This window comes from Nothobranchius furzeri, chromosome 7 (assembly GCF_043380555.1).
Source record: "Nothobranchius furzeri strain GRZ-AD chromosome 7, NfurGRZ-RIMD1, whole genome shotgun sequence".
In the NCBI taxonomy this organism is placed as follows: Eukaryota; Metazoa; Chordata; class Actinopteri; order Cyprinodontiformes; family Nothobranchiidae; genus Nothobranchius; species Nothobranchius furzeri.
In genome coordinates, this window is record NC_091747.1 from 73,816,014 (window position 1) to 73,836,054 (window position 20,041).

The window sequence follows — 20,041 nt, forward strand, 5'->3', positions numbered from 1 at the left end:
TGAGCTGACATGAACGATCGTGTGTTACATTTGTTTTTGAGGTGGCGACACCTAATTTGATGTTACTGTGGCCGTGCTCAGGACGCAGATGTCTGGAGCGCGTCAACGATCAGAGCTTTGCATGCGCAAGCTGGTTGAGGTTAGGATGGGGTTGAGGGGAAGGTTAATTTGCAAGTGGATAAATGTCACATTTCTGTCAAATGTCAGTTTTACGGCGTGCGTCGGATACCGATGGTACAGCGCATCGTCTCCCATCGCGCAGGGGCTCGTCACCTGCTGTCTTTTCCGAGGACTGCATCTTGTCGGTCATTACCACGTGACAACCACTAGTCGTTGAAAGTAGGGCTGAAACGATTCCTCGAGTACCTCGAATAATTCGAGTACAAAAATTCCTCGAGTCAAATTCTCTGCCTCGAGGATTCGTTTAATTCATATTTAATTAATTCGTGGCTTTGCAGTCGCCCGTGGTCATGTTTCACCCGGACTGAAATAAGTGACGCACATGCCCACTGGACTGCACACGCGAGTAGCGAATTTCTCTTAAGCCATGGCGGACAACGTGGACCCCGGTGGAGTGCGAAAAAGACAGAAAATGTCAAGATGTGGGACCATTTTTCACGTCGTTAGGCAGAAAACGTACTCCAGTGTAAATACTGTAAAATGGATTTAGCCTACCACAACACCACATCCTCCGTGCTGCAGCACATGTAAATGTCACTTCTGCAAGCGGACTCGGAGCCTCTACAAGATGATGCTTTTTAGCCTGTATTTCTATATATTCTGCGGACACTGCGACTTTTTCGTTTGTAGCACTCAGTTTCAGCTCACACCTTACGTCTGGTAGCAACACGTCGGACTTAAAATGTGCTAAAAAATAGCATTTTTACACAAAACGTCGGACTTTTTATTGTGTTATTGATGTTTGTTGTCCTTCGGGATTGCTGCAGGAGGACATGGGTATTTATGAGAGGAAAACGAAAGAAAGTAAATAAATGTTTTGTGATCAGTATAATTTGAAAAAACCACGTCAAACATGCTTTCTCGACAATCCTTGTTATTGTGTGAGAAAAAAGTGTTGAAATTAAAACGGACGTGTGTTAATAGGGAAACAGCCGGCGAGCTGTTTGCGCATGCACCGTGAGCGGTTCTGGTTCTGTTTGGGCCGCAGCCGCCCGCAGCGCTACTTCAACAGTTATCCTCCTAGTTTTTGTCTGGCTTGCAGGCTAGCAGATTCTCGCACGAGGAGAGAATCGGCTCAGGTTGTGTACTTATTTTTTGCACAGCCATTTGTTTACTGTGAAGTAAAGTTGAAGTGCTGAAGTTTTGAAAACTAATTTTGAATAAAACTTGAAGAATAACTGGCAACTGCTTGCTCATTTTAACAGGTCTTTCATAATTATAACATGCTATTTGATATAATGGTTTACAAATACAAAAGGGTAATTTATTAGAGTACTCGATTAATCGAAAAAAATATTCGATAGAGTACTCGATTACAAAAATATTCGATAGCTGCAGCCCTAGTTGAAAGGCATAAAATGTCACTACAGAGTAGGGCTGCAACAAACGATTATTTGGATAATTGATTAATCTGATGGGGGTCTCGACACGATTAATCGATTAATCGGATTACATAGGGACATTTTTAAAAACTGCTAGGGAAATGTTATTTTTCTCCTTCCTTCACTTTATTAAACACAACATTATTAGAAAACAGTTCAATAGCAGAAAAACAACATGCCATCACCTAAATTGTCTTATAAGGTGTATAGACAGAGACCCTAAGCTACACCTATCTCAAGTTAAACAGCTTAAAGAGCAAGTCAACCCCTACCAGAGTCTAACTCCACTCCTGCTTCATGTTTGAAAAATGCAACACATGCTGTTGCCTGGCAGACTGAGAGGGCGGAGCCGCTAACAAATACACACACACTCAGGCTCACGACAGCATTGTGACATCATAATGCCAGTTTACATCATAGCATACTTCTTAGCCAATAGCGGTGGCAGATTTAAATTAAAATACAGTGCAGAGTTTTTACCTGACAATGGCACAACACTGCCAGTTTTAGGCAGAATATTTATTTAACTAAGATGCACTGAAGTGCCAAATTATTGACGACACGTGTCTGCAGCACGATTAGACACTCGTTTATTTAGTTTATCAGCAAAAAAAAAAGTTTATTTGGGGGTGACTTGCTCTTTAAGGGCAATTCTCATCTGTTTTGTTTGATCTCATCTGTAGACATTTATTATAATTGGGGATGTCAAACAACTAATTTTTAAATGTAATTGAACATAGGCCGTGAATTAATCAAAATTAATCACTATTTCCAAAAATGACTGAAAAATACCAAATAAAACAAAAGTAAATGAATGCCATCCTCCTTGCGAATTTATCGATTCGTTGTTGCAGCCCTACTACAGAGCAGTGAAGTCGACTAGTTGATACAACCCCTACTGGGCTGTATCCATTAGTCAGTGAGGTTGCTATGTATGCTAGGAGTGCGAGATATGGATCTTCTGCTTTCTTTAAAAGTCTCTTCACAGTTTGGACATAACGCTCAACTTCGCCATTGCTTTGTGCAAATCTTGGTCTGTTTGTTATATGTTTGAACCCATAGCTTGTTGCGAAGTCTCTGAACTGTTGGCATGAAAACAGAGGTTCATTGTTGCTGTACAAGAGCTCTGGAATCCCATGTTTGAAAAAGATTGACTTAAGGTGTACAATAACGTCTTCTGATCTTGTGGGGGTCAGGTTGGCCATTTCCACATATTTACAGCAGTAGTCCACCAGAAGTAAGTAGTTGCCATGAAAAGCAATTGTGTTGCAATAGTCTGCAAAAAAAAAGCCCCACAAGTGCTACTCAAAAACATTTTACAAGGTTTGCAGGTCTGCAAATGGTTTTATGCTGAATTATTGAAATTTAAAGAGCGAGTAACACATACATTTAACTTTTTTGCTGATAACCTTTATAGATGAGTGTTTTGTGGTATACACATGTGCGATCATTATTTTGGCAGTTCAGTCAAACTTACTTTAGATTTAAGACTTCAGCCAATCATTGCCTCAGTGTCGTTCTCTGTCCTCCAGGTGAGGCCTTTTTCCCAGTCTAAAATAAACTGGCTTGTTGAGCAAATCACTGGTGTGATTTTAGTGTAGAAGTCGGGTGCAATGTGCAAAAGTGGCACACCACCATTCGACACACTCAACATGTCCACACATACCACGTACTGTTCAACGTTTGCTTGACAGATTTTTCTGAGCAGGACTCTAGACTCGTCTTGTGTTCTTTTCTCTCAAGGTGGAAAATCCATCATGCCTTTGGGGTCGACTTACAGAGATGACGGAACATTACAGCAGTCTCTGGATTAAGATGAACCAATTTTACGGTGATGTTACTCTGGTAAAGCAGAAGCAGAAACCCACATCGTTGGAGAAAGGGCAGGTACTGGAACACTTTCTATCTAAGCCATCACTACATGTATTCTCATGTGTACATTTAAATTGGAAAGTAGTTTTTTAGATAAAAATCTTTGTTAATGGTGTGGTTCACTTGAAAACCATTTTTTAATTATTATTTCTGTTTGTAATTGGTCATTCAGAGTTTTTCATGCAGGCAGAACGCGACAACAGTGTTCCGCACTTCTGGTTAGCAAATAGATAGTGAAGTGCTAGGATTTGAAAATCCTCACATCTGTTATACAGAAGGCCAAGTTTTATAGTTTAACCAGTTTCACTATTAACCACTGGGGAAAATATTTCAGTATTTTTAAGACGCCAATTCTTTCTAGAGGCTGGGTCCAAATACATAACATGTTTTAAATGTAAAACCCTAACCCAATGTTAACCACTGGTCTTACTTGATGAAAAACCTGAACTTCAAAATGAATTTTAATTCTACGAACAAAAACTTCACCTTAATTTAGACAAACACGTTTTCAAGAAGGAAAGAAAAAAAGAAAATTGCAGCATGTGTTTCTGACCACAGCTCACAAGCCTCCTATTTGCAACCAAAGTATGGGAACTGAAGAAGCTTCTAGGATGAAAGGCAAAATGTCAAGATAACCAGGAAAGTCCAGTTAAAACCCTTAAAGGCCCCATGCGTGAAATCCATTGAAATCATGATGAAAAAATGTGACTCTTAATGTCATACATGCAGTTCAGAGAAAGTATTGCGGCTACGGTGGTCATGAGTTTGACTGTATAATCAATTTCCAACCATTGTAGCCTAACCCACATAAAGCTTAAAACAAGCTACTCAACCTCTTTAAAAAACATTTATAATTATGACTTTTATCAACCTACCAGTTCTGAAGGAAGCAAGCTAGTTCTGTTAGATCTTGAAGCTGTCACCATTCGCATACGGAGGAGGGGTGATGTCAGCCAGGAGGTCAGGTGTTGTGAGAAATTGTGTTCCCCTGAAGTATTCTGTCCCCCCCCCCGTGCCGGGAGATCACACTTCTGGCTATTTTCACATCATTTGTGATAAACCTTTACGGGAAAAGGATGTAATGTAATAATGTAATGCTTGTGACTTTTTATCTGTATTTCCTCCTAGTGATGGGAATTCCGGCTCTTTTTAGAGAGCAGCTTCTTTTGGCTCAGCTCACCAAAAAGAGTCGGCTCTTTCGGCTCCCAAGTGGCTCCTCAGATTATCTGTTGCGTAGAGTACATTTATAACCAAAATAATGCAAAACTATATGTAAAATGATTTACTACTGTAAAAAAGGTAATATATCAAATATTTATAATTTCTATGGATTTAATAACTGAACACTTTAAGAAATCTCCACTTTCCGACTGCTGGCGCTCATTTTCTCACCGTCACACTCTCCTCTCTTGCTCGCTTTTTTCCTCCTCATTCCCTCTTGTCTCCCTTCACCCGCATGTGCTCTGCTGTTTGTCTGAGTCTGATCCTCCCTCTTCCCCGCCCCTACTGCTCTGTGTGTGGACAGTCTGGACACTCAGTTACACATGTTGACCAATCACCTGTAGCTTTCACCAAAGCAAAAGGGGAGGGGGGAGGGGAGGGGACGGCTCCCAATGACGAGCCGGCTCCCGTCGTTCACTTCAAAGCGCCGCCTCTTAGAGCCGGTTCGTTCGCGACCAACACATCACTATTTCCTCCTAAAAACAATAAAAGATACATTAAAAACATCCTTGTTCACTCTTTTGCTGCAAGCTTATTTACCATTTTTGAAAGTTATAATAATAATAATAATAATAATATATTAGAGGGTGCCTTTCTCAAACCCAAGGTCACCTTACAAAGATAAAAACAAAAAAAAGCAGAGGTTAGATAAGGCAATAAGAACAAACAAGATACATAAAAATTTGAAACAATTCTAAAGTCTAGGTCTAAAGGGAATAAACTTGTTTGAATAAGTGGGTTTTGAGGTGCGCCTTGAATAATGGAAGAATCCGTATTTCTAATGGCAGAGGGAAGTTCATCTTCCGGCTCTCAGAGAGTACAGACGCTTTTGCTTCAGCTCCCTTATCTGATTTTCCCAAGGCTCTCTGTCCTGTCTGCCTACAGAGCACTTCTCTGCATTTCTCCTGAAAATCACTACTTTTTTTTTTTTTTTTTTTTTTTTTTTTTGAAAATGGACTTAATTAACTGGTCATTCAACGCGATTGATAAGATTTTTTCTACGATGAGAACGGAGAAGGGGGCTCCCACCTGTCCTCAAGGGACATACGCAGCGGGATATGCACTTGATTCTTGGGAGGTCTGGTGAATCGTGTGCCTCTCTCAGTTGTCCATGGAGGACGTGGAAGATTTGTGGATTTTAGGCCTGATGATCACTGGATTTCTTCTGATTGGAGTGGGAGGATATCTGGTTTTCTGGAAATTTGGGAAGACTGGAGCAATTGGAGTGCGACCCGTACCCACGGAATGTGCCGCCCGTGCGGTGACCTCACAGACTGGGACATTACTCGAGGTGAACCGTAAGCTGGACAATGTCCTCGCTGCGTTGCCTGTGTTAGTGCGCAAGATGGATGTCATCTCGGAGAGGGTCGCCGGATGGTGTGGGGATGTTTAGAACGTATAATTGGCTTCACTGGTGGACATGAATGACCACTTAATAGACTCCAAGGCAGAAAGGAAAATTCTCTGTCTGCCCTAAACAAAGTCTGTTATCCTAATCTGACGCCAAGGCAGCCTCCAAAGCTGCCATCAATATCACCCCCACGGAAGGAGGAATGTAGACTGATGCTGTGACCCGACCTTCCCCCCTGCCTTCAGATTGTGACTTCTGCTTCGAGGTCATCAACCTGCAGGAAACTATGTGCTCTCTGGCCCTCCTCTCTCCCTCCCACCTGTTAGATTGCAACTGGCTGAGCGCTGTACACTGGCAGCTCCCGTTGGAGGATTCAGGATCCCGCCCCCGCCCGCCTCCCTATCGGAGTGTGATGTTGTCTGTGATGTTTTGTAACTGTGATGTTCGTGCTTATATGTCTGAGGTGTTTTTTTTTTTTTGCATAGTACAGCTACGCCCTGTCGGGTGTAACTATGGTATGCCTAATTTTTTTCCCTCCACTAACCTATCCTCATGTAATTCCTTTTCATCTATTAAGGTAGCGCGACTCATGTTTGCGATTGACCGTAGTCACCAATTCTTGTCATGTGTCTTGCCCATGTATGTCTGATCTCTGAATTGTGTGTGCTGAAACTCAATTTCGTTTCTCTGTATGTCTTGCACATGTGGTAGAAATGACAATAAAATAAAATGACTTTGATGTGAGTTCCTGAGCCGTGGAGCAGAGCAACTGAAAGCTCTGCTCCCCATGGTGGTAAGGCGAGCTCGAGGTTGAATCAGATGAAGTGCAGATGAGGATCTAAGAGATCGGGAAGTGGTTGCAATTAGGGCTGCAACAACGAATCGATAAATTCGATGAAAATCGATTACTAAAAGCGTTGGCAACGAATTGCGTCATTGATTCGTTGTGTCGCACAACTCTTCCAAAAGCGCCCCCCCCCCCCCTTCCCGCCCGCCGTTGCGCGCAGACCAGAGCAAGTCAGATCAGCGCGAGGGAGAGCCGACAGATCAGCGCGAGGGAGAGCCGCAGATCAGCGTGAGGGAGAGCCGGTACCGGCAGATCAGCGCGAGGGAGAGCCGGCAGATCAGCGCGAGGGAGAGCCGCAGATCAGCGTGAGGGAGAGCCGGTACAGGCAGATCAGCGCGAGGGAGAGCCGGCAGACTTGCGCTGCTGCGAACCGGTTCCGCATTGTCGTGCAGCGATCCAGGCAGCTGCTTCCAGCGCACGGTCCATTCTCAAAGTGGCGCAACCAAAAAACTATAATTAGCACACGATCGTTCATGTCCGCACATGTTCTCTATTTTCTGTCTTATTTGTGCCTGAAGCTCGCTACTGCGGAGCTCATCACCTGTGCTGCGGTGATGTCACCTCACGCAGCATCGAAAACGCGCTCTGCGCTTTTCGGTCAGGAGATCCCTTTGATCTGCTCAAAAGTAACTGATGAGGTGAAAAGGTAAGAATCCAGGCAACAGATTTTCTGGAGAATTATGAGGAGATGCAGGAAGATGAGAGACAGACAGGACAGGAAAATAGTTCAATAAAAACAAGAAAACAAAACAAAGTGTTGAAAAGTCAAATGTAGGTAGATTTATCTCCACGACACGTTTTTACCAGTAAAAAACAATAAGTTATACACATGTCATATTTATACATCTGATACAATTCAGATCACCTTCAAAACTCAGTCACACACCCAGGGCCGTTTCAAGACATTTTGGGGGCCAAGGCAAAATGCCCCCCCCCCCCCCCCCCATAACTGGGCTCCCCAGAAGCCTCTGTGTAATTCATGCCCTCTCCAGTAGTGTTAGTTATATGGTGTTTATAAAAGCCCCTCAGACATTACTGACATGTTCTAATATTATCAGATGAAAAACTAAATTATCAGACATGCTGTCTCATCTGCTTCTTTTAAAAACTTGCAAAAAGTAACAAAACCATTTGAAAGCCACTATTTGTGGATTCTCTGAAAGTTTCCATGGAGTGTGTGACAACTTTTTTTTTCATTGATCCCATCGTCTAATCTCACAGCTGAAACAAGCATCCTTAATCATCTGTGCACAGGAAGCTTACCGATGCTGTAGTAAAACAAAAGGTATAATAATTTATTATTAATAAAACCTTGTTGCAGCACTAAAGCAGAAAAATGAGATTTTGCAGTAAATATGCTAAATATTTACATATGAATTGTTTTAGAGCCCTTTTATTGGCAGAATCTGATATTAATTTAGTTCTTACAAAAAATGGGTCCCAACATGGTTTGTGTGGCGTTGCCATAGTGTGACGTCATAGGCACAGATCCCCTGTCCTCTTGTTTGGAAATGGAAATATGGTCACCCTACATTAAACAAACTGTCCACCCGGGCTTTTGCGCTGCACAGAGACGCTTCGCTGCCTACGACTGAATGTCAGTTGAGAGTCAGTCTCATGCAGACTGACCAATGAAGAGAGGGCCTCAAGTTAAGACCCTCTCCTCATTGGTCAGTCCACACGAGGTGGGTCAAAGGTTACTCTGGGCGGGTTACGTGTTGTCAGGCATTCAAGTATTGAGTATATTTACTGCATATTACAGTAAAATATTCTGTATGTGACCACATTATGGTGATCCTTGGGTCGTGATGATGGAGCCCTTGAATATTGTTGCCCAGGGTACAACAAAGTGTTAATCTGGCCCTGGTTCCGCCGTCACATTCCCGCAGAAACTGGTTGATCACACCGGGGCCAGACTACTAGCATGTGGTTTTACAACCACAATGTCCTCAGAAGCAAAAACGCTTTTAAAAGGGAGGGAGGAGTCCTAACTGTTGCTGCAGGCGTGTTGTGTGAGAGTGCAGTTATATACTGGTTAATATATTTTTGGGTTCAGTTGCTTTCATGTGGCCTAATGTGAGTCTATTTGGGATCATTGGAATGATCAGCAGCATTTCTTGATGTGACTTTATGGCAGTTGCCCAGGGCATCATCGCAAGGAGGATGGCATTCATTTACTTTTGTTTTATTTGGTATTTTTTCAGTCAGTTTTGGAAATAGTGATCAATTTTGATTAATTCACAGCCTATGTTTAATTACATTTAAAATAAATGTTAACAGATGAGATCAAACAAAACAGATGAGAATTGCCCTTAAGCTGTTTAACTTGGACCAAGCATTTTAGGTCACAGATAGATGTAGCTTAGGGTCTCTGTCTATACACCTTATAAGACAATTTAGGTGATGGCATGTTGTTTTTCTGCTATTGAACTGTTTTCTAATAATGTTGTGTTAAATAAAGTGAAGGAAGGAGAGAAATAACGTTTCCCTAGCAGTTTTTAAAAATTTCCCCATGTAATCCGATTAATCGATTAATCGTGTCGAGACCCCATCCGATTAATCGATTATCCAAATAATCGTTTGTTGCAGCCCTAGTTGCAATAGTTTGTAAGTTACATAGATAAAGTGGAGCCATGCTATGTATCGATTTAAATGTAAGTAGTAGGATCTTGTATATGTTCCTGGTTTCTATTGACAACCAGTGTAGGTTTTTAAGAATAGGAGTGATGTGATTTCATGAGGGGGTCCCAGTAATGATGCGTGTTGCAGAGTTCTGGAGAAGCTGGAGTTTATGAAGGGATTTAGTTGGGGGACCAAATAGAAAGAATTACAGTAGTCGACGCGAGAGGTGATGAGACTATGAACGAGGATTGCAGCAGCATGAGGCTGTGAAGATGGTAATATGCGACTCAAGTAACACGGTTACTGTGAGATTGGAATGAAAGTGTACCATCTAGTATGACACCAAGACTTTTTACCTGTAAAGATGGGTGAACTGTGTAGTCGACAATATTGATAGAGAAATTGGGAGAATTTTTTAAAACTGAAGCAGTGCCAATGAGTAGGAGTTCCGTTTTATTGCTGTTTAGTTTAAGTAGGTTCTGAGACAGCCAAGATCTAATTTCAGATAGACCGTTAGAGAGGGAGATTGGTGGAAGGGATGCATTTGTATTGGAGGAAATGTACAGCTGGGTGTCATCAGCATAACAGTGAAAATAAACGTTGTATTTGCGGAATATGTAACCAAGGGGGAGCAAATAGATGATAAATAAGAGGGCCTAGAACTGAGCTTTGGGGAACTCCTGCGGTAACCGGGGAAGGACTAGAAGAGTGAGATTGAATTTGAATTAACTGAGTACGATCTGATATGTATGAGGTGAACCAGGCTAGGGATGTGTGACTAATGCCGATAGATGCTAATCTTTTGAGAAGTATACTGTGAGAAATGGTGTCAATTGCAGCACTTAGATCTAGTAAAACCAGAATGGATCGATGGCCTGAGTCTGCTGCCATTAGTAGATCATTTGTGATTTTTACTAGTGCAGTCTCCGTACTGTGTTGTGGTCTGAAACCAGATTGGAATTGTTCATATAGATTTTGAGAATTGAGATAAGAGGGAAGCTGAGAAGCAACAACTTTTTCAAGGATTTTGGAAATAAATGGTAATTTAGATATTGGACGAAGATTATCAAAGTTGGTGGGATCCGCGCCGGGCTTTTTGAGAATCGGAGTGATACAGGCAGTTTTTAATGCTGCAGGAACAACTCGGGTATTGAGGGAAGAGTAAATGATGGTGGAACCAATAATGGAAGACAGGCTTTAAGTAGCACTGTGGGGAGAGGGTCAAGCAGACAGGTGGATGATTTGGATTCCTTGATTAAATTTGATATCTCAGTTGCAGAGGGGAGACTGAAACTTGAGAATAAATGACTTGGAGTTGTAAGGATGGGTTCAACTTCTGAAACAGGATTTCTAGTAGCATTGAGTTGTTGGTGAATATTTGAGATTTTGGATGTGAAGAAGGACATGAGGGAGTCGGAGGAAACCATATTGTTAAGCAATAATTCAGGAGGCTTTGTAATTTTGGATAACAGAGAAAAAAGGGTCTTGGAGTTACCTTCACTTGAGCTGATTAAATTAGAATAGTAAAACGATTTAGCTGTGTGAATGGAGTCTTTATAATGAAATAAGTGATTCTTATATAGATCTTTATGGAAAGTGAGGCCGGTTTTCTTAAACGTTCTAATCTTCGTCCTTCAGATTTAAGACGGTGAAGGTCGTAGTTAAACCAAGGTGCTGAGCGGTTAAATGAGACAGATCTTTGCTTAATTGGGGCAAAAGTATTGAATGTTATTTAGATTAAAATTATAGTTAAAAACTAGATCCTCGGGTGATGAGGTAATGTGAGATCAGATATTGCGTAGGAGAATGCATCAAGATTTATGTTTTTTCTAAAAGCAATATTGCGGGCCATAAGGGTTTCAGAGGCCTTTATAGTTTATGATCTGAAAGAGGAAAATAACTGGCTATGCATTGGGCTGGGGTAATACCCGAACAGCAGACCAGATCCAGAATATGGCCTTTGGAGTCAAACTATCTAAACAGGAAGTAAAGACTCTCGTAAGATTATTTTCATCCATGTGAATGTTAAAATAACCAGTGATTATCAGACTGGGAGAGGGTATGGAAAGGTGAGTGAGGAGAGCAGTAAAGTCATTTAAGAAGTCCTTATTCAGCTTAGGTGGGCGGTAGACGGTACATACAATGGTAGGAGTGGATCCAGGGAGTTGTAATGCGCTGTATTCAAATGAGTGGAAGGATGGAGCAGAGATTAGAGAGACTTTCCACTGCTTCCGGTGAATTATCGCGAGACCTCCACCCCTCCCTGACTCCCGAGGTTTACAGATGTAAACAAACTCAGGTGGAGTGGAGTTATTGAGTGAAATAAAGTCATTATTAGGGTGTTGCCAAGTTTCATTCAAGCAGAGAAAGTCAAGTTTATGGTCAGAAAGGAGATCATGGACGAGATGCCCTTTTCCCGTAAGAGAGCGAATGTTCAGTAGGCCGAAGTTGATGGTGGAGTTGGCGTGTTTGATCGTATGATCAGCCGACATGGCTAGGTGGGCTAGCATGCGGTGGTTGGCAGTTCGGGTCTTTGTATGGGAAGGACGGCGGGTTTTGGACCAGAAGGAGCTGACTGCGCCAGAATCTTGGACACAGAAACTTCGTCAGGATCCTCGACGAATGTATCTGCGGCGTGGCTGGAAGGCGATGTCTGGATGGAGATGCAGGGCCGCTGGTGGAGAAACCGGCAGGGGAAAGCGCAGCCATAAACGTTTGTTAGCAGAATATTGAAGAAGAGCAGTCACTGGGTAGTGGACGATGGACAAGACGACCCAGGTGAGCACGGACCACACCCATAAGCCGTGGATCCACATCTTTGTTTGACTGTTGAGGCTGAGCGAGCGAGCGTGTTTAAGCCCCTCAGACAGGCAGTTATTTCAGTCAGACGGGAAGGTTTCGAAAAGGTTCGAATAACAGTTCAGGTAGGCATCCAAAATAGCACAAAATAGTGTAAAAATGTATAGAAGTTATGTAAAAACAACTAACAAACCGGTGAGCAGCCGCAGCCAGACGCGCCAGTGTTCACTCACCAGTCATGTTATGTGTCATGTTACCAATCATTTATGTAATAAGATGTAATCTCAATCAGTTAAACCATCTTTTATTTGAGGTGGTTTAGTCCTCATAATGGACAATAAGTTCTGTGGATTTGGAAATATTTGCTCTTTGCCTAAGGGAAACAAAAACCGTCCACCATTCTCCGCCAGTCTCCAGGGTGCACCACTCTTGCCGAGTCGCTGTCAGCAAAAGTGGGTGGAATGTTTCGGCTCTCTGGTGTGTTTGCATTATCGCAGTATGCCAGGTAGTTGTGGAGAACCACACACACCTTTACAACCTTCACAGCTTTATCTGGCCAGGTGATAGGCACAGTCCCTCCAACGTGTCCTGGGTCTACCTTTAGGCCTCCTCCCGGTTGGACGTACCCGGAAAACCTCACCAGGGAGACGTCTAGGAGGCATCCTGAACAGATGCGAGAGCCACCTCAACTGGCTCCTCTCGATGTGGAGGAGCAGCGAACCTACTCCCAAGCCCCTCCCGGATGACCGAGCTTCTTAACCTATCTTTAAAGGAAAGCCCAGCCACTCTGCCGAGAAAACTCATTTCAGCTGCTTGTATCTGCGATTTCGTTCTGTCACTACCCAAAGCTTATGACCATAGATGAGGCTAGGAACGTAGATCGACTGGTAAATCGAGAGCTTTGCCTTCTCACTCGGCTCTCTCTTCACCATGAAAGACTGGTACAATGCCTGCATCAGTGCAGATGCACCACTATTGATCTCATGCTCCAGTATTCTCTCACTCGTGAAAAGGACCCTGAGATACTTAAAGTCCTCCACTTAGGGCAGAAAGGCATTCAACCCTTTTTTGACTCATGACCATGATTTCGGATTTAGAGGAGCTGATTCTCATCCCAGCTGCTTGACACTCGGCTGCAAACCGCTCCAGCGAAGCCAACAGGACCACATCATCTGCAAAAAGCAGAGACCTGATCCTCAGGCTACCAAATGTTTAATGACCGTCAATGTTCTACTCCAAACTTTGCATTTGGCTTTGTGGCTTTTATTGGTTGGCTTTGATGGTGAGAGAGGAAGCCGGTCAGACCTGGCAGGCCCCAACTCATTGTGAGGGTCTGCTGGGACCATCTGGCGGAGTCTCCTGTCAGAAGGAGCTTCAATTCCCACTACCGACAGAACTTCGAACATAGAGTCCGAGTGGACCATGTTCCGTGCTTCTATTGTTAAGGCGGCAGGTGCAGGGTTGTCTGACTGTCGTGGTGGCACCGGCGGTTAGGGATGCTGTAAAGTTGAAGAATGAGTCCTATCAGATCTTTTTGGCCTGTGGGACTCCAGAAGCAGTTGATGGATAATGGCTGTCCAAGCAGACTGCATCTCGGGTGTTCGCGGAGGCGAAAACTTGGGTGTGGGAGGAATTTGGTGAGGCCATGGAGCAAGAGTTCCATATGGTTTAAAAGAGATTCTGGTCAACCATCTGGTGTCTCAGGAGGGTAAAGCAATGCGCTACCAACACTGTTTACAGTGGTGACAGTGTGCTGCTGACCTCTACTCGGGACGTTGCGGATAGGTGGATGGAATACTTCGAAGACCTCCTCAATCCCACTGGCACTCCTTCCAGCAAGAAAGCAGTCTAGGGACTGATGACCTGACTTAGGATAAACGGCTGAAAATGGATGGATGTGCTTTTATTGTTTAGGGATGTTCGTTTGTGTTTCCGTGAGCAAGCTGCTACGGAAAGCTGTGAGGCCCAAATAGCAGGAGTTTAATCCTGACTAGAGGTTGCATGAGATAAGGATGCATCATGAATTTAGCTTAACATGATGGTTTTTTTTTCTTCTGGACAAGAAATAATTACTGGTATGTCACGAACAGAACTCAGAAGACCTGTAATGACGCCAAACACAGTAAAAGTATATAAAAAATATATATAAATTTTTTGTGGAGTTACCAGAGGAGGGCGATGCAGGAGACAGAGTCGGAGGGCAGGCGTGACTCAAAACCAGATCAGCACAAGCAGGTACAGGGAGCAGGCTGGAGACGTGGTAGAAGACAGGCAAGGGTCTTGATGGCAGGCAGAGTTCAAGGGGTCAGGAGAAAAAACGAGGTCCGGAGGCAGAGATCAGACTGGGTGGATGGCTGTAGAATTTACTGGCAAATGTTTTCAATAATCTGGCAGAGACTGGATAGCAGGATGGTTCTTTTATAGCAGGGGAAGCAGGTGTGTGAGATGAGCTGAGGAGTCAGGAGCAGGTGAAGTGGATGAAGCTGATGACAGGAACAGGTGAGAAGAATGGAGTTGATTGTGGTTGCCAGGGAAACAGGGCCTGTCAGGAGCTTGGTGAAGGGACCAGGTGAAGGTTGAATGAGGAGGCAGAGGAGGGAGAAGGATGGGAGTCATGACATGGTAACATTGTGCATGATAGGATTTTAGCCACCTGTAGATAGAATTTAATTATTTATACATTCATTTAATTATAGATTCATAATTAGTGTCTGTGGGACATTTGAGACATGTACCTCTAGCTTTCAACTGTGATTAGTTGGATATTGGAATTTAAAGATAAATTTTAGGTTTCTGAAATCTTTTCTCCTATTTTCTGTGAAGTGGTATGCTTTAAATTTATTTATTTTACTGGTAAATAACCTCCAAATCATTGGAATTGTAGAAATAGAAAAAATTGTGATAAAGTCTTGATCGTGACTTTGCAAAAACAAAATCATGAATTTAATAATTTTTTTTTCCATATCGCCCACCCATAATTTCTAATATATCAGCCTGTGTAAAGAATGAATCAGATATGCAAGTTTCACTTTTTGAGTGGAATTACTGAAATAAATCAACTTTGTTATGATAATCTAATTTAATGGCCAGCACCTGCATCTGACTTTCGACTCTAGATGTCTGATCCTTTTGATCCCAGTCTTACTCCCAACGATGGTGTTCCTAGGTGTATGTGGTTTTCTGGACCGTAAAGAATTTGTGGTGCCGTGCATTGGTGGAGTCCACTATCATGGATTCTTTGTCCTGTCAAGCTTGCTGCCTCCTTGTGGATCATGGCGAACGAATCATGGTGTCCTCAGAGCAGTAAGTGCCGGTACCTACCTTCTTCAGCAATAACCTGAGGGAAAACTGCGGCAGGTGAACCTGTGTATGTGAACTTGAATCATTCTATGAGCTCACCTGTCTTCTGACCAGGGTCTACGTAGCACTGTCAAGTTTTCTGCAGTTGCCTGCTTGGGTGAGGAAGTTTCGTCTGGCCAGAATCAAACCAACAACCATGAAGATATCCTTGTATAAGGAAAAGGCAAAGCTCAAGTGAGATGCAGTTGCAGTTAACTGTTTTAGGCTTTTAAAAGTCTTTCGTCCATTTGTGCTGTGATTTGTTTTCTTCTGCAGACCTTCTGCTTCGTGGAACAGCTCGGCTACTCTCTATCTTCACAACCTGCTTCTAGGTTAGAAATATGGTCAAATGATAAAATACTGATGAAATTTTCTTTTGTGATCTAACTGTCAAAGAAGACCGATGATTAAATAACTTGGACTGCTTTATAAACTTTTTGTACTCCTGATCATTGTCTCCTTTAATTCATCAGCCTCCACCCAAACAGAAGCTGCACTGCTTGAAATGGAGTCTGATTCTACCCCGATTGAGCTGTATCTGACAATCGACAACGTCAAGGTAAAGCTTAAAGAATACTTATTTTTAATCTTTAATTGATAAATTAAAAGCTTTCAAGAGCTTTAAGCTAGAAAGAAAACGCCAATGATGTTTTTATTCCAGATTTGTGTGAATGATGACTTGGTGGGAAAGATGTTTGCGTATTACACCAGAGACTCTACAGGTAGAAGTGAGCTTTGTCCAGTTGGCAGGGTTCCATTCATGCTGTCCACCAACATCCTGGCCCAGGATGGTTGCAGATCCCCAAAGAAGCAGGCAGCACAAACTGAGCAGCATTTCTGTGAGCATACAGGTAGGATGGCTGGCTGTCACCGTAACCGGACAGTTGAATGTGATTATCTGGAATATTCTCGATTCCTATACACACATGACCTCAGTTTGTGTAAACTGCATGTCCTGTTCAAGTTATTTTCACTCTGGTGCTTACTAACTTTACACAAGTGATGGGTCCAGCACCACTGATGCATCTGCACATGTTGCAGCTCGGCGGGAGGGACGACCACTGGAGTTATTTGCTCTTTAGGAGGCTTTTATTTTGTAGTTTTATCAATAAAACGTACACAAACTGCTCCGTGCAAACTCCGTGCCTGGAGCTGCGGTGAGACTCTCCCCCAGAGACGTTCAAAAACACTACGTCAAAAGCAGTTCTCTGATACACCAAAGGTGCGTTCAGTGACATCTTGTAAATAAGACTTCTCTTGACAAAAACTGTCCACATGAACTAAACATGAAAAAAAGTGTGGGGTACCTTTAAACAAATAAACAAATAAGGTTTAACCATTTACATATTTTCACCTAGTCTGACCCCAGCAGTATCTATATCTCTCACACAGTTGTATCTAGCTTATAGAGCGAGACCCCGTGTCAGTGCATGTATCGTTTAGGAAGTAAACACATGACCGATAAAGCTGCTGTGTTGCTTGTCACTGAAGCGCCAAAATGTATTTAGCCCTCAGGCTTCACTTTAACTCATTCACTGCCAATGACGACTAAAGTTGTCATTTGCATTTTTTTACTGTTTGAGCATCGGAGCGAGGCCCCGCGCTGAGAGAACAAACATCTCAGCCCTGAAGCCGATCTTCATCCGCATACGTCACAGATCACATGATCAGGAAGCAACACATCCATGTGTTTGGAGATCGTTTTGGGCCGTTCCTGTAAAAAAAAGTGAGGCGCGAACCGGAAAAGCGTCTGCCGATCACAATTCGACAACGGATTATGAAAGAACGGATAACGCTCGAAACACGCGGCTTCTTGCTGATGTAAGAGGTGAGTCTCCTCTTTGTTTTGGCATCGACATCATGCTAGCGCGCAACGTTCTGTGACTTAAAAAACAGTAAAAACGGTGAGAAACGCTGGCAGCGAAGGCCGTTAGTGATCAGGAAACGGCTGGCAGTGAGTGAGTTAACTGACTATACTCTTGTGACCTTAGAGGTCAAAACGTCTGCCGTAGAAATGGTTATAAAAAGATAAATGCACAAAAGTTTTGCTTTTTTTTTCATAGATCTGTTAAGCAACTTCAGCCCGGCTCAAACATAAAAACTTACAGTATTTTGAAGATTTTAACCCATCAAATGCCAGTTTGAGTACTCAAAGGCATTGCAGTAATTTATGAAAAAAAAATTTTTTTTTTTGTTATTTTCCAAATAAACAACTTTTTCTTCCTGTGGGCTATTTATTTCGAATCGGTATTGGTTATGTTATGAAATATCTAAAATATGAAAAATTTAGCATCAATAGTATTTTGTAGCGACAGATTTAAGTTGCCATTCTCTTGTGGCCTTGGCGCACAAAAACGTTTAACTGACTTTCATTCAAGCCAGTTTTTGATCCTGTAACATCTGCAACAAGTCACCCTTTCTGTGATATTAGGGTTTCGATTTAGAGAAAATTAGTCAAATTTATGATTTTCACTGTTCACCACCAAATTCAGTCATGGGTTATGGTTATTTAGATCTTCTGTTTTTTATGGAAGTCAAAAGGTCAACTTGACCTATTTTTTTTTCGGATTCTAGTGGGTCACGTGAGTTCTGTGTGAGATGGGAATAAAGTTATTTAAAGTCATGTTACTGGGACAAGATAGGAAATTAATAAACAGGAGTGGGTAAGAACATAGATTTATGTTCAGTATGAAATGCTTTTCTTTTAAATTTATGTGTGGTTTTAATTTACATTTAGTTCTGTCTGACATTTGACTGCAGTGTTTGTGAAAACACGTCGCACATTACTGAGGTGTTTAAATATTCCTTCTGTTCTTTCTACGTTTCTCTTTTAATTCCATAGTTTTTCTGTTCTTACCTCTTTCACGGAGTAGCAAAGTTTCTGTTTTTTTACCTGGTTTGCTGACAGTTTTGTCGTCACACAGTACTAAGTCCAAATGTTAAAAATACAGATGGTACGTAATTGTCTTCATAGAATTTTCCAAATCCAAAACTTCTGTCTAAAATGCACTAAAGCAATTTTTGATGTCTAATTTTTCTATATAAATAAATAAAGTTAAGGAGCATGCCCCCTACTCCCCTAGCAGAGCTCCATTCCTGCAACACTTACTGATATCACCTCAACACTTTGAAAACCTGAGGAGATCCCTGGCATACATAAAAATGTATTAAGAGATTTTTATTTATTTTTTGTCATTGCTGTAACTATGATTTGAAGTGCCAAGTGTCCTTCTGAGCTGTTTTTCCCCCCGCAGTGATGTCCCAGAGTTCTGACTCGGATGAAACTGGTGAAACTGCGGCTTGCTCTCTACTTCAGGTTTGTAGATCTGCATAAGTGTTTTAGCATCTCCTCTCACTCAATTAGTCAATGCTCAGTAAAGTTAAATTATAAGTTTTTATAGCAGGAGTATTCAATTCTGGCCCTGGAGGGCTGGTATCCAGCATATTTTAGCTTTAACTGTTTCAACACACCTGACTTATGTCAGCAGGTCATTGACAGGCTTCTAAAAAGCCTGATTAGCTGCTGCACAGGTGATTCAACCACTTAAGTGTGGAGCAGAGAAACAACTAAAACGTGCTGGATACGACCCTCCAGGCCCAGACTGAAATACCTCTGCATTACAGCATTACTGGGCCCTAACATTTGCGAAGCATAATACACAGCAAATAGCTGCTGTCATAGTGGCTGGGTGTGTTTCCACTGGCTGTGAAGCATTAAGCTTGATTTATACTTCCCTGCCAGCTCAGTGGGTGGAGGATGTTATTTTTAAGCAGGTGAGTGCGACCCTTCTAGTCTGGGTTATCTTCAGGTGGCGGCAGAAAGTGTCTATTTAAAGAGCAAGTCACCCCCTACCAGAGTCAAACTCCACTCCCACTTCATGTTTGAAAAATGCAACAAATGCTGTTGCCTGGCAGACCGAGAGGGCGGAGCCACTAACAAATACACATACAGGCTCACGACAGCATTGTGACATCATAATGCACCAGTTTACATCATAGCATACCTCTTAGCCAATAGCGGTGGCAGATTTAAATTCAAATACAGTGCAGAGTTTTTACCGGACAACGGCACAACACTGCCAGTTTTAGGCAGAATATTTAAATTTTAACTAAGATGCACTGAAGTGCCAAATTATTGACTACACGTGTCTGCAGCACGATTAGACACTCGTTTATTTAGTTTATCAGCAAAAACAAAGTAGATTTGGGGGTGACTTGCTCTTTAACAAGGGATGATTATATGACACTATGACCCTCCTGGCTGGATCGCCATTATATGTGGAGGGTAAATGTTGTTGCTTTTAAGCTTAATATATTACATTTACATATGACCAATAAGCTGTGATACTCTCTGTATAATTATAGAATATCAACCTGCTTGGTCTTTGGATGTTTAATCAGAAGATTCTAGGATTCTTTGCTTTTTCA

At 42.3% G+C, this 20,041-nt stretch overlaps 1 protein-coding gene across 4 annotated transcripts in view; it reads left to right on the plus strand.

Moving 5' to 3' along the window:
* Positions 1-20,041, plus strand: part of tdrd12 (tudor domain containing 12) — a 102,501-nt gene that overhangs the window by 4,165 nt on the left and 78,295 nt on the right. For all 4 annotated transcript variants that reach the window (XM_054751709.2, XM_054751708.2, XM_054751710.2 and 1 more), the window contains exons 3-9: positions 3,306-3,449; positions 15,441-15,577; positions 15,689-15,808; positions 15,890-15,945; positions 16,087-16,172; positions 16,275-16,464; positions 18,868-18,929. In XM_054751709.2, coding sequence (XP_054607684.2) covers positions 3,306-3,449; positions 15,441-15,577; positions 15,689-15,808; positions 15,890-15,945; positions 16,087-16,172; positions 16,275-16,464; positions 18,868-18,929 — 795 coding nt within the window. The remainder of the gene's footprint in view (positions 1-3,305; positions 3,450-15,440; positions 15,578-15,688; positions 15,809-15,889; positions 15,946-16,086; positions 16,173-16,274; positions 16,465-18,867; positions 18,930-20,041) is intronic.